The 14,931-nt window shown below is 40.0% G+C and overlaps 1 protein-coding gene across 8 annotated transcripts in view; it reads left to right on the top strand.

Annotated features, from left to right (window-relative positions):
• The first annotated feature begins 18 nt into the window (after positions 1-18).
• Positions 19-14,931, top strand: part of neo1a (neogenin 1a) — an 84,203-nt gene continuing 69,290 nt past the window's right edge. For 5 of the 8 annotated variants that reach the window (XM_012814913.3, XM_031569541.2, XM_031569537.2 and 2 more), the window contains exon 1: positions 20-655. In XM_012814913.3, the coding sequence (XP_012670367.2) occupies positions 568-655 (88 nt within the window). In that variant the 5' untranslated portion in view covers positions 20-567. Of the gene's footprint in view, positions 656-14,931 lie in introns of all 8 variants that reach the window. The other 3 variants (XM_031569535.2, XM_031569534.2, XM_031569538.2) reach the window with 1 other exon arrangement.

Genomic DNA, 14,931 nt, shown 5'->3' with positions numbered 1-14,931 from the left:
GCAATGCAGAGGCCCCTTGTATTCCAGCCCTTGTTTTCCCATTTTCCAGATAGAATTCCTGCTCCTCTACGCTGCTGTTGCTCGTGGCAAGCAGGCTGCGTTGAACAGCAGAGAAGTGTCTCGCCTTTCAGACTAGCATACGATTTTTTCCACTGCCCCTGTTCTTGGAATGCAACTATTGGCTTTATTTTTTCATAAATCTATTGGTTATACTTAAATGGAACGTCCATAGTAGTCTTCTGGCAATGTTGTTGACCCTGTCGCTATGGATTGAATTTCGTCTTTCTCAAACCGCTGAACAATTTAAAAGGATCAAATCAGTCTTTCGCGTGAGTGCTTGATTACCTACACGGACACCGGGCGAGCCAACCAACGTTACCTAACTTGATGTTTCGTTTGGTCTGTTCAGGAAAAAAACTGGTCCCGAATGTCTTCACGTATTGCAAAGGTTATACTCGAAAATTTAATTCGGCTTGTTATCTAGGGAAAGGCGTGTGTTAGGGACTTCGGCGATAAAACGGATTTTCTTCGAGGGATTTTCTGCGAAGATTATTTTTTTAAAAAGTGATGGCCGAGCGGGGAGCAGAATTGCTGCTCTCTCTCATCTGTCTCACCTTTCTACACCCGCTTACCATGGCTGTACATCTCGACAAAGGTAACGTACATACGAAAATGAATTCATGTCTTACTGTTATAACGTTACTTGTTCTAATCCAGTACTGAGAATGACAACGAATTGCAGGCAGGCTTTGTTTTCTTGGCATTATGTTGGGATGTCGACAAAAGCAAGCTCTGGAATGCAGCTAACGTTAACCCCCAAACTGCTGCAGTCTCGCAAGATACAAGTGGACTGCTAGCGTGAGCTACTTAGCCACTTGTCTGCTTCTGGATAGCATTGGCTAGTGTAACGTTGGGTTGTTTTGTTGAGCTGGTTGGGGGTGTTTAAAACTCTAGCATGCTTTATTTGATCCAATTGGAGGAAGTCATTTGTGTAGGTAGATGGCTAGTTGGCCAACCGAAGAAACAATCAGTCAAATAACTTACTAGTTATACGACTCCGTGGATTACAGATAAGTTAGCTGGAAGTTGGCCATCGCTAGCTAGCTAGGTTATTACCTGAACATCGTTACACCGGGGTTTAAACAGCGCTTGTGGCGTTTTTAGAAACTTATGATTACTCCAAAAGGCAAAGTTAAAGGTGGTCAAAATAGTAATAAAGCTATTGCTAGCTTGGATAGAACAAAATATTATATTGTAACGTTAAACCTGATTGTTATAACTAAGTTCGCTTGGCAAGCAATTGGTTAGGCAACTGCACGTTATTAACATATGAAGCTACTAATGTAATGATTAATCCATGGTATCAAAACAGTTTGTGGTGTTTAGGGTTATGATTTAAAATTATATCTTGATGATACGTGATTAACATTACATCTCAATAGTAGCTAACGCTACCCATGGATGGCTGTAGCTCGCTGACATTCATATATTATGTTAACGTTAGCTAATTTGGCAAGCTATCATTTTGAGGCATCAGGCTATTATCAATGGGCAAAATAACACGAAGAGGAAGGAAAAAACGCAATATACAATGCATAGATTTCTATTTATTACACGACATATTATGAGGATATTACTTTGTGCAATAAATCAATATTAAAATGTTATTCTGGACGAATATCTGAGACGTGAGTGGTGCGCCACAGGTAACTCATGCATGTATTTTATGTCAACAGAGGGGGGAAAAAAGCTTTCTGTTGTGCTGGTCTTTGGTTAGGCTTTGTTTTGCAAGGGGTATGAGGAAAAAAGGCCTCTATCACCGAGAGTCTGCTGCGTTGAAAAATCACAGGCTTTCCTGGAGACCACCACAAAAGGGGGAGGGGAAGGTATGGGGGCAGGGTAGAATGGGCAGGCTGTGTCTGGAAAGTAATAAAAGCAGGAGATTAAGGGGAACGGGGGAGTTCCTGCGGGAGTTTTGATTGATTCCAGAGAATTGGACGGCAAACCACTTGTGGGCAGAGTCTCAAATTACTAATTGTGGGTTCTCCAACTGAAAATATCAGTTTGTTCAACACACACACACACACACACACACACACACACACACACACACACACACACACACAGGCATGGTAACAAGTTTATTTTGTGTTTGCTGCAGTTGCGTACTTAGTAAGCACAAAGTATGGGTATTTGGAATCAAGCACAGTTTTAGTTTGGCATATTTTGAGATAAAAAAACAAACAAACATGCATAATATACCCGCAATGGTCCATGAAAAGGAAATGGTTGAACTGATGTTGGAGTGATTCGAGAATCATTCCATGTATTCAGAAATAATCTTCGGACCAAGAGCTCTCCTAGGCCTGTGAGACTACACAACTTTTCAGTTACCGAATGTAAAGTGCTAGTTGCAGGCAGTTTTGGAAAATGTCCTGCCATGAGAGAAAGACATGTAGTGTGAAATGTAAAACAACTAGTCGAGCACTCACAAACTTGCCACTAGTCGAGCACTCACAAACTTATCATACAAGTTTAGTCCAAACCTGTTGGCGACTCCAGTTGTGCAGTCTGAACTGAGTCGCGATCAGTTGTGATGCGACGCAACAGAAGAAATACTGTAGCCCTCCTGTAGCTGTGCATTAAAATGCCTAGGGTCTTCAGTGATCTGCTTGTGTTATGTGGTGTTCAGATGGACTTGGAAATATTGGATTTCCAATTTCTTAGCAAAAACCGATGCCGAGCCATCAGATGTCTGGTTTTCCGACTGGGAAACTGAAAGTTGCTGAGATGTTTGAAAGTGCATGGTGTACATATGGTACCTGTACGTGGCTCCCCACTTTTGAATGAGACCAGCTCTGACTTGGCCTACTTGTTTTCTCGTAAATTCAGAGGAAACTTTGTATTGTCTGGGCAAATCACTTTAGCTTCTTCTCTTATGTAGGCCTGTAAATCTAAGTGGCATTTAAAATCGATTCGGCTAAAATTCATGGAATGTGAATATTTCCATGTGTAGGCCTATGTGTTCTCTTCTCAAAACACTTTAGTATAGGCAACAGTTTTGCTTGGGTAAATGAGCTCCTAATTTTTGGGAAAAATAGTAGCCTAGTATAAACAATCATTCTCATCCCAGACATTTAAGCCGCTGTCCACTTAAATCTGTGTAATTGGCATGAGCCCCCCCCCATCTATCCCATGCTATTTGGGTTTGCTGTAGGTTAAAGTTGTGTTGGCTGCAAAGGTTAGTTACTACTGTTCAGTGCACATCTACATCTCATAACGCTAAACCTTTGCCTCTGGGTTGAGGATGCGGAATTGAAACATATTACACTTTGAGTTGTTTGTGTAGTTGTTTGGCTTTCTTCTGAGGGGATGTTTTCATTTTCACACTCTTTTCTTTTCCTTTTTTAAATTTTTATATTGCCCACAAATGGGTCTACATCTTCTGATAAGTCTGTTGCTAAAACCAACGGATGTCCAATGATTTTAAACATGAAAGTTTAACCCTGTAGAATAAACAAGACATGCGATGAAGCAAGTAGCTAATCATTTGAACTGTTGTAATAAACACATCAGATTTGTCACCCAATAGATACTGAAACATCTATTGTATGCCAGTAAGTTACCGATACAGCATTGACTTGGCCAGTGTCCTCTTGTGAAGACTGGTATTGTCTGTCTGTAGCAGACAACAGGCAAGGTGCATATAATGTAGTATATAGACACCCATCATCCATTCCTCTGGAAAGGAAGTAGTAGCCTTGGTTTGTTCAATGACTGTAACTAGCAGATCCCTATTACTGCAGTTATACAGATGGAAGAGTGCTTCTTTCTTGCTGGGGATTGTCCTGCACGAATGTCTCCCAAGTGCCAGACACATTTTAAATGTATAGCTGCCTTAGGCCTTCAGGTACAAGGCAGTGTTCGTTATTATTACAAGACCCACTATTTGCTAGATTGTTTCTTGCTTCATGTATCACTTTTTCCTTTATATAGATTAACTATATCCCTGGTATGTGTAGGGCCCTATGAAATCTGTTTTTTTGTATTTGCCAAATACCAAATTCCATTTAATTCTTTGCCAGATTCCATGTTCCCTATTTCATTTGTTCTTAATTCTGTATTATCAGGTTTAATAATTTGATTGGACATTAGGGGTGGGCGATATGACCAAAATCTTCTATCACGGTATTTGTAATTTTATATCACGGTTACGGTATATATCACGGTTTATTATACGTAGGGTGACCAGATTTGGGTTTTTGAAAAAGAGGACACTTCAGCGGTGGCGAAATGTGTCCACAGACATTTATTTATTGACCCTTAAGAACACTAAGGTGCAGAAACAATACTGCCTCAATAGGCTATTGGCCTAAGCAATAGTGGCCAGTATCCATTGAATCTTTAAATAGTAAAATAAAAGCAAAGTGTATGTAAAAAAAAAAATCTAGTTTTAGTCCAGTGCTTATGTTTCAGTGGTTCTTTAATGTACTTTCAGAAGATAACTCAAGTGTTAAAACTTTCTTTTCAATGTGTGTCCATTAGGGATGGGCATTCGATTAAATTGTCTTAATCGATCGTCGGGAGAATTAACGATCGATTTTCGATTAATCATTAATATTTTTATATTAAAATTCACTATTTATAGGCTATATTAAAATGCAGTGAAAATAGAAAAAACACAGCGTGTTTCCTCATTGAGATATTTATTACAAGATGGACAACTCTTGTGGCAGTTAAACGGGATCCGTTCAATGGTTACACTTGAAAATATGCGCTGCTGTACTCTTAAGCAGCGGAGCCGACAGCTAGAAGCCGGTGGTCATAAACACAACTGACCTTAATTTTTTTTTCTCTCTAACTAATTAATCTCACATTTTGAAATTCATTCATCTAGATTCATCGTGATTAAAAGTTTGTTTTCTTCTAAAGACTAAATCTTATAAATTAACGAGTAATCACTTCATTCATTATTTTAGACACTGTTGTTTAATTGTATTTTGTTCGTGCTCTCTCGCCATCAGCCAAGGAATGTATGCGAGACACAATGGTGCCCCTCGACGGTAAATCGTAAGAATTGTCCCCTGAAGCAATTCGAATCACCTCAGTCAGCCCACCGTCTTCAACTATGTTGATGGGCCGACAGTCACCCGCAACCTAAACTGCTACAGCGTTGGTAACCTTTTCACGGACTGGTCTAGTTAATTTCCTAGAGAAGTCGTGGAGTGTGGGTTGGCGACCATCTAACCTGGGACTGCTTTCTGTCGGGTGCTTTGCATTAAGGTGATAACTTAAACACGAGCTGCTTCTGTGATGGCTACATTCAGCTTGACAAATGCTACATACAACTTTAGTTTTGTCGATTGTTCTGTCATTTTGCCTCTTAAACAGAAACTTTCCGCCCAACAATCCCTCAGCTCTCTCCATCTTCAACTACCGTCTCGGTCTCTTCTATCTAACTGACTGCAGACAAGGGGCGGTTTCGTGCCACGGGTCAACGCGCACCGGAAGTAAACAAAGTTGCGTTAACTGCGTTCAAATATTTGATTGCATTAATCTCCGCCACAATAATCTCATAGAATAACGCGTTAACTTTGACAGCCCTAAAATAAATAAATTACACGCACGCTACGCAACAGAACATGCATTAGTTTTAATCGATGAAAAATAATTTCATCGAGGAAATTCTTAATGATCAATTAATCGATCGTCGATTAATTATGCCCATCCCTAGTGTCCATATGTTAACGCAATAATGACACATATGGCCACATATTAAAATAAAAAAAATTAAGAAGTTGGCCATTACACATAGACATATATACATAGACGCTCCATTGACCTCCTCAGTCGTTGCTGCGACGTGCTAACGTGATGACGAGGTGATGACTGGTCTGTAAACAGACGCAAGTAAATGATGGAGCTGCAGTTTTTCTGGATAAAAAGCACTATAGATAGCGTTTATATTTCTCAACCGATTTCACTGAGTCGTTTTTATATTCAAGGGTTTATGATCTACGTGGAGTACCCAAAAAAGTTTTGTCTCCATATTACTTAGAATCTCGTTGGTTTGGCCGTAATCGCCGTTGACATACATACATGTATATGATAATCGCTGCTAGACGCTCACTGTTCTTGTGCTCTCACAGCTCATTCACTTTGAAATACTGAAAAATAAATGCCTACACTAGACACTTTTCAGTCCATATTTTTCAGTTTATTGAATCTTGCCCAACAGTCGAGGATTACTCAACAAGTAGGCATGACAGTCCTTGCAGGTTATGTGCTTAAAAATTGTACTGGGTATCGTATTATACGGCTCTTCAGAATGTTCAAAAAAGTTCCGTTGATTTGAATGGGCCACCCCAACGTTCGCAGGTCTGTAATTTCTTTATTTTCACTGCTGCGAAAATGTAATGACCGTTGACCATCTTTCATATCATTCCGCAAGTAGTCCGGTCATTTAACGTAACGGTAAGTAATGGGTTGCTACGCATCACCTGAAACTTTAGAGTTCTATTTTATTTCTCAGCAGAAATCACAAAACGGCTACAAAATCGTTAAAGATGTATTTTCGGAGGAATGTCTATTGTTTTGGCGAGTTACTGTATAATAAGAGGGATGAAGTATAGTTCGGAGGTCATTATCTAAAAATAAATCGATTGGATTTCAAAATAAGAGTATACCGCGGTTGAAACGGTATGGCCAAATCTCTCCCGGTAGACACATTTCTACCGTTGCACGGTATATACCGTCATACCGCCCAGCCCTATTGGACATGCGTAACAATCGAAAATGTACTTAGGACAAATGTATTTAAAAGATGTGTGCTTTTACACACCTATTGTATCTGTTTAGGTGTTTGTTGTAAAAGTTTAGGAAGTGTAGGATAGCAATGCAAGTATTACCCTGACGACTCTTTCAGTTGGATTTAACAGAATGTAGAAAATGTATTCAAAATGTGTTGCAAGACTTGTCCTGAGTCAACCAGACACTTGTGTTATGATAACCTACCAGCCTAAGTATTCTGGTCATTCTAAGAGGAATATTACAATTCTGCCCCAGTGGCCAGTGCTAGTCTACCTGTGACCGTATTTCCTGTTCAGTTCACAACACATACGGATGCATCATTTCCCCATCAATCTGGCAAACTCTGTATTAGTTTTAAAGCTATGGAACGTGAGATGTCGAGAATGAGGTTTACCAACTTTTCATAACTGACTAGCTGTCTCTGAAAACGTCATGCATGTGCCTGTGCAAATCATGCTATCGAATGTATTTCTCTTCCATTATTTGATTTGCCAAAGTCAAATTCCACGCAATTCCTCGTTTCATTGTAACACTCATTTGAATGACTGAATTCTGAAAATCTGTTTTCTGCTTCACATATCATGGGGCCTTGTAAGTGTGCTGTCGTGTTTTAATTTCTACGTGTTCTACGCAAAGGTTCTACATGATTATCATTAGCCCGTTGAACATGCGCTAACCATCTCAGTCTCAGATTATAACATTTTTGGGAGCTCAGTTAAAATTGTCTTGGGACATTGTGACATATATGAAGTTGGCTGCACATGTATGTATGTATGTATGTATGTATGAACACTAGTCACATTCCATACATTTGTGAGTGAACATCTATCTGGAGTTTAGGATTTGGTTACATATTGAGCCAGAACTGCTGTTCTCTGCTTCAAGTTTGAAATTGTGGGTCAACTGACTAACACTGCTGTTTTGTTTTCACAACATTTTAAGGTACAGTCTGCAATTCTAGAGAAAGAATACTGATATTCGAGCTCAACAGCCGTTCAAACGACACCCCTTCCCTTCTGTGCTCTAGAAGCAACATGTTGATTGGCTGGAATAGTGTATGGCCAAGTCTGAGCCACCTTGTTTTCCATTTACAGAGCCAGGACTGTACGAACACAGAACAGACTATGAGGAGCAATTAGCTGAATATGACAAAAGTGTATTGGATTTGAATCATGGATTGTAGAATGTAACTGGTGGACTCAGTACATGTTAGATTGAAACAACATGTTAGATTGAAACAACAAATATAAAATAGAATTGGAAAAAACTAATAGGACTAATTTCATAGGGCCCTAGAAAAAAAGGACAGTTGAGCCAACAGTTTGGCAGTGTGGCTGTGTGTCTACCACACATGGAGTCTACACATATCAGAGAAGCCTGACTGCAGGGCTGTTCACATTGAACACACAGGCTGCTCTGCTTAGAGTGGGCTTTACTGGTGCTTTGAGATGAAATGAGGGTAAATGATGTAGGCTTCTATTTCGACTTGGTGTAGCATAGCTGGCCTAAAGCCTGCAAACGTATTCTCTGTCCAGGACATTTCCCTTCATATTCCTTGGCCTTGTGATGTGACTGAAATGGAATCCCGGTAGCGGAATGTAAAGTAATCTGCTACCAGGTCTCCTTCCCCACCCTTTGAGTAATCGAAGCTCATTGATTACATAAAAGAAACCTTGAAGAAAGCACATATTGCTGTGTCAGTGAATCAGTTGTGCATGATTGTTGTTCTCCAACCCAGCCTCTCCAATGCATTACTGGCCCTGAGGAATAGTGTCCAATAGGCCAGCATGATCTCTCTCTCTGCTAAGTGCTCCCTGATGGTAAAGCCTTGGATAGGAAGGACTGTCATGGATTTCCACAGACATGAATGAGCTGTTTATGACATACGTGATGAAAAATATACTGAAATGATAGCGGATGTTTGGATTACAGTTGAGACTCCAAGCTGTGCTCTACTTATCATTCCAACTGCATCCTGCATCGCCTTAAATATATGCCACTGCATGCAGTAGTCTATGACAAGTGAGAACATCCAGGGGCTTAGTCCTGCTAAGATGTTTTCCTACTTAGGTACTTCCTACCTTTTCTCCCTGTTCTGACAAGTCCTCTTTAACTGACCGCTTAAACTGATTGTCTCTTCAAGACAATTCACGTGTTTTACAAACATATATTACGTTTTCTTGCATTAATGTCTATAATAAATGCCATTTTCTTATTTTACAAGCTTTTTCAAACTAGAAACGTTTGGTTTGGACTCGAGTCCCTTTAAGCAGTTAGTTTGGTTCGTTTTGCTTGTGTGAGCTGTTTTCAGAACCTAGGAGCAGACCCTGGTACCCGAGACTGCCTGGAGGAGGTGGTCTGAGTCTGCTTGCAATCAAACTCGTGCTCGGTATGCGCAAGTGAGAACGCAGCTGGTACCATGCTAAAATGAACATGCACATGCGCTTCAATTACTAGATGACACCTCTTTTAGTGTCAACATGAGCAACAGGGCAATGCTGTGGACACAGAAGGAGGAAAAAAAGCCTCAGACATTTGGGAAGAAGAGAAAACAACAGTTTAACACAATGCACAAAAACATGGAGGTTTTCGTTATGTTTAGTGAAAAATGAAAGACAATTGGACATAACAGAAGCCCCAAGCAGTGTAACTAGAAAGTGAAAAAAAAAATATAAGACAGCAGTACATGCAACATGATTAAAAAAATCCTGCGGTTTGAGTAGAAAATTGTTCATACAACATAGTATAATGACTACATTGATCTGTGTATTTCTGGTTAACATTAGAAGGCATAAGAAGATACTCAGATTTAGGCTGACTAGAATGTTTACACGTGAAAGATGCATTGGTGAAGCCCTATGGTTATATGTTCAGTTGCCACTCTATTAAGTAAATTTCACTTTAGTCCATTCACCCATCATTTCACACTGTTTGCATTGCGTTGCTGCTGCATTACATATTGATTTTCATTCCGGTGCCCATGGTAACACACTGCCTGCGTGAGACACGCCGCAGCCACAAGTCAAGTGGAGTTATGGCGTAGAGCCCTTTTTCACTGGTGAGGTAAGCATGAGGAAAGTGGTTCTCAGCAAAAAGATGTTTTAATGGTCATATTGACATCATACCTGAAACATTACATAAACTGACCACAGGCGGTGTGAAACAGGCCTTATCCTTGAGAGTTGTAGGGGGGGCTGGTATCACTATGGCGTTCCACTGTTTGATCGGATCGGATTGATCTTTGACATTGAGGTATGGCGGAAAGGGGCTGAGAGTTGAAGTTTCTGGTTGGTTAAGGCCTGTGAAGGCCAATCAGTAACCACCTTTTACACTTTCAGTCAATGACGGTATTTATTCTTGTCCTCTGTTAGTGGGATTTAGAATGGTTCTTATCAGAAATGGGCCTGTAAGGTACTGTTACTTTGGAGTTGTTCTTTCCTTGGTATAAACGAGGGAGTACACCTTAGGTGTTTAGAGTTGATTTGCTTTATTTCGGCCACTGGAGCGCTGCTGCAGCCTCTTCTCAAACCCCTGCGTTTTACCATCACCTGCTGGTTTGGCCTCCTAATGGTGATCGTTTCCATGGAGACACTGTGGACGCCAAGGGGCTCATTGAAGACAACCTTTTAGGACTGAACTCCTCTTGTTAGTATGGCTTGCACAGTCAGCTCATATAATCAAATGCACTGACAAACAGATGTATCCATCAGATGAACTCTGGGTGTATTGTTCATCAGTTATTGGATTTTTGATGTGTCTGCTGTCTCGGTCAAAATGCATTCAAGACTTGAAGGCACAAAAATAAACATGTGCAAGAGGGTATTGGCCCTTGTAATCAGATCTGAGTCACAGTTTCCTCAGGGTATCTGGAATTTATCACCATGTATGGCTGGTAAGGCTTGCCTCTGCAATCTAATAGAGATCCATTGCGTCTGTTCCCCCTCCCAGCCAGAGAGTTTGCTCCTCCCACCAGTCTGCTTCATGGCCAAGGCACAGCACAGAAGCCTTCTCTAGTATGAACATAGCTCAGGGATGGAGAACCCTTATCTCAAAAGGCCTGTTCTATGAAGTGGATTTGCTGATTACCCACTAAATGTTATAGCCGGTGTGATTTGAACAGGAGACATGGGGTTGAGACATTTTTAATTTGCCAAATTATGAAAGTCCCACCACAGACATGCATTCAGTGTGCCCTATGCATGGCTTTGTATGTCGAAGCAGTGAATGTCTGAAACGTTTTAATGTCTGGATGGTGGTTGATGCAGAGTTAGCTCAGACGGAAGGTGCATTTGTGTGTGTGTGTGTGTGTGTGTGTGCTTGAGCATGCACAGTCTTTTTACGTCTGGCTCTGGCCTGCAGCACATGGTTGTAAGAATTTAGGGCATATTTATGAGCTCTCCTTGCCTGTGATATTGTTCTCAATTCTGGCCCTGGTGCTGGGGTTTGCTTTCTTTCTGTTAAAGTGGTAAAGAATAGCTGAGGATAAATAAAAAGTATAAAAAGCTGAAATAGCTTTTCAAGTGAAAACCCATGCTTTGATCAAAGGCATGAAAATCATTTTTTAATGTGGACCAATTAATTAAGGGGTTATTTAAAAGTAATGAGGAATCGGTTTATTTAAATATACTCCCTTCCCCACTGCACCGAAGCCTTTCCCTTAATGAGGGTAAGAAAGACTTTGAAATGCAGTTTGGATGGATAAGGGCTTCATATGCAAGTAATCAGTTTGGGTAGGGACCACCATCAATGGACTTTGAGCTAGGCTAAAACCTTTACAGTTTCATTGTATGCGAAAAGGTAGGCTAATAGAATTCTTGAATCCTCTGGTTTGTCAACCGCCAAAGTGATTCGTTTTGGACTGCAACAGCAATTAAAATTGGCACCATGTCATACTAAACACTTCAACAGCATTTAATGGCCTTTCCAGCACCGTGTTCACATCACATGGCCTTACTTATATAATGACACAGGGACATAAACCAGCTGTGATGCTGTGTGACCGTATATAAGGGCTGTCACTTTTTATTCGAAATTCAATCATTTGTGTGAATATGGTCTCATATTATAACTATAATGGGCTGTTTTAACGGCAAGTCACTACTTTGCGTTATAACAAACCTCACATTATTAGGGGCAACGATTTTTATTTTGAAATACATGTTCTCTTGATAAATGAAATGTTAATGTTGATCTTACAGTTTAGCAAATAATAACCTAATATTCACAATGATCCAGGCCACAAAAGAAATATTCCATAAATGTACAATCTTAAATGTTGCATTGTTTCATGGCGACATTTAATGCTAGAGATCGTGTTGTTCAGAGTGCAGTTCGCTGCATTTGAATGAATTTGAATGATTTATGGGTATGTTCGATTTCGTTCGAACTTTTGGAAAAAGTGACAGCCCTACTGTACACCATTAGTCGGTGTACATCGTAGTATTACACAGTAGTCCGTACACAAATTAAATTCAATGAATGACAAATTGTGAAGAATGTTGAAATTTGAATATAGGATATTTGGACTTGAAGATTGGGGATGTGGACATCAGGAAAATGTTAAATCTGGCAAGCCACTGCAAGTGACTATTGCAAGTTTGTGTTCATGCTTTCTTTTCAGCTGTGAATTTTAAGTATCACCATTTCTCAATAGGTTTTTCTTGTTTAATCTGACTGGCAAGAAGCGATGACATTTTCCTCATAATATGTCTGTTCTGGCTGTGCTACTGGAGAGGCTTTTCCACGTTCCCAGGAGGGCTTCACAGAATAGCAGCTTGCTATTTGACACCCAACTTGCTGTTGTCTTTGGTATAAAAACATTGGCCTTAATTCTGGAGCCGCTTGCTACTTGCCTCTGCTGTTGGATTTATTTGGATAGATCAGAGAAACACTGTTTCAGTCCTAACACCACTGTTGTGAATACAGTGACGGGTGTAATGCCACTCCGTTGAACTAGCCACTCAAGAGATTATGATGTGTTCTATCGTTTATATTTTATTTGACTTGTGACTAGGGCTGAACGATTTGGGGAAATAATCTAATTGCGATTTTTTACCAAAATATTGCGATTGCGATTCGATATGCGATTTTTTTTTTTTTATCCTCTTTTTTTTCCAACAAAACGTAATGAATGATTTAAATATGACCAACACAATATTAGATACATTTAGTGTAAAATATTCTTTCCCACATTTTACATTTTTATTTAACTGCTCATTACAGAAACAAGAACAACAAATCGGTGGCTTTGCCACTGTGCATTTAAGTAATTTAAAAAAAGTAATTTTAAGTATAAACACTAGGCATGCACTTTTTAAACACTGTGTGCAAAATGTACCATCTTAAAAAATAATTTTTTTTTTTTTTTTTTTTGTGACCACGTTTTTTAATCGCGAACGTTGCGGTTAGAAAATCGCGTTCTATCATATCGCGATTAAATCGCAAATGCAATTAATCGTTCAGCCATACTTGTGACCATCTTGGGCTTGTCCTCTTATTGAGAAGGTTTGAACCTGCTACGTAGAAATTTACCCAGGTAGTAATGTGATCAGAATCAAGCTTGATCATGTTTAATTGGCTGTGTGTGAGAGTGGATGGTGGACCATTTGGATGTAGTGCTGTGCGAAAGCTGCCCTGGGAAACTAATGGAAGTTGGGGAAACTAAAATATTCACACACTAGTAACTACCTAGTTATTCCTGGAGAAGTTTGTCCCCGTCAGGCTTCCATCCGTTAGCACCAACTACAAGTGTAGTGTACTGAGTGTTACTCTCAGTCTACTTGTAGGGAGCACATAGACACACACAAGATGTAGAACAGATATATTCCAGAGTAGCTCCCATAAACATGTGACATCATTTTGCCTTCTCCTTTTTCTGCCAGTAGGTATGATATATTTTTAAAGTAGTGTGGGCAGTCTTTATTTGAAGCATATATATGAAAAAGACGACTTTGTCTGGTGGTGACGCTCTTGATTTTCGGAGTTCAGTCGGAGTTTCGGAGTAATTCAGTCACTTCCACTTGAATGTCAGAGGCTGAGTGAAGTCTTGCCAGTTGGACTATGTGATTTCTCGCTCTCTCTCGCTCTCTCTCTCGCTCTCTCTCTCGCTCTCTCTCTCTCTCATATTTTCACTGTTAGTAGATTACTTACTTTGTAATGACACAAGGGTATCCTGCTGGTTAGTTTGCCAGTATGAAACGTCAAGAAGCCAAATGTTGAAAACGGCGGTAAGCAAATAGTAAATGTGTGTGCATTTACCATTCATAAGATGTGAAATGCATTTTTTTGACTACACCAGTCATATAGGCCTGTTTAGGGACTTCTCCTTCTTATTTCTGGAGTCCCGTCACATTTAGATAGTTACCATGGAAACTATTGAGTCCCAGAGCAGCGCTGTGCTCCCATCCCCGCCCAATCATCCTTTTTGTGGCCTCCTACTTGCCATGTCTCAGCAGCACTATCCTTGTAGCCCCCTCATCAGAGCACCACGGGGGAGGGGATCCAAGAGAAACTGAGAGGTGTTTTTGTTCTGCTGCCACTGGTGTGACTGCAGTGGGTAATGTCCTTGTAAGTGCTTTGCAGTATTTTCTCTCTGCTTCGCACTGATTTACATGGCAGTAATTGTCCAGGCAGGATTGTTTTTGTGATTATGGATAGACCTGCTCTGCATCTGGGCCATGGCATTCAGGACCCAAGAGAACTGGAGAGCAAGTGTGTCTTGTCCTGAACACTGGAACACTGGTGTCTTGTCCGGTACTCTCTATGTAACTGATTCCAACCATTTCAATTTATTTTCAAGGCAGAGATATATTTTGAAGTTGAATTGATAAATGCATAAAATAAGAGTAGAGTGCTAGTGTCTGCTTTTTAACACAGAAATGTTTGACTGTACAGTTTTGCATGTTGACAGCTGGAATTAATACAGCCATGTAAAATAAAAAACATGTTGTAAAATATTGTATAATTGCCAGACTGTAGATTTAGTATACTCTACAGCCTGTGAATTGACACATTTATAATTCAATTTCAAATTGATAAGGTTGTCAAGTACAAGTCACATCAGCACTTTCGTCCAATGTTTGCAGGACCAAATACGTTTATTCAAGATATAAAATTTAAATC

This window comes from Clupea harengus, chromosome 6 (assembly GCF_900700415.2).
Source record: "Clupea harengus chromosome 6, Ch_v2.0.2, whole genome shotgun sequence".
In the NCBI taxonomy this organism is placed as follows: Eukaryota; Metazoa; Chordata; class Actinopteri; order Clupeiformes; family Clupeidae; genus Clupea; species Clupea harengus.
This window is presented reverse-complemented; position numbering and strand designations above follow the sequence as displayed.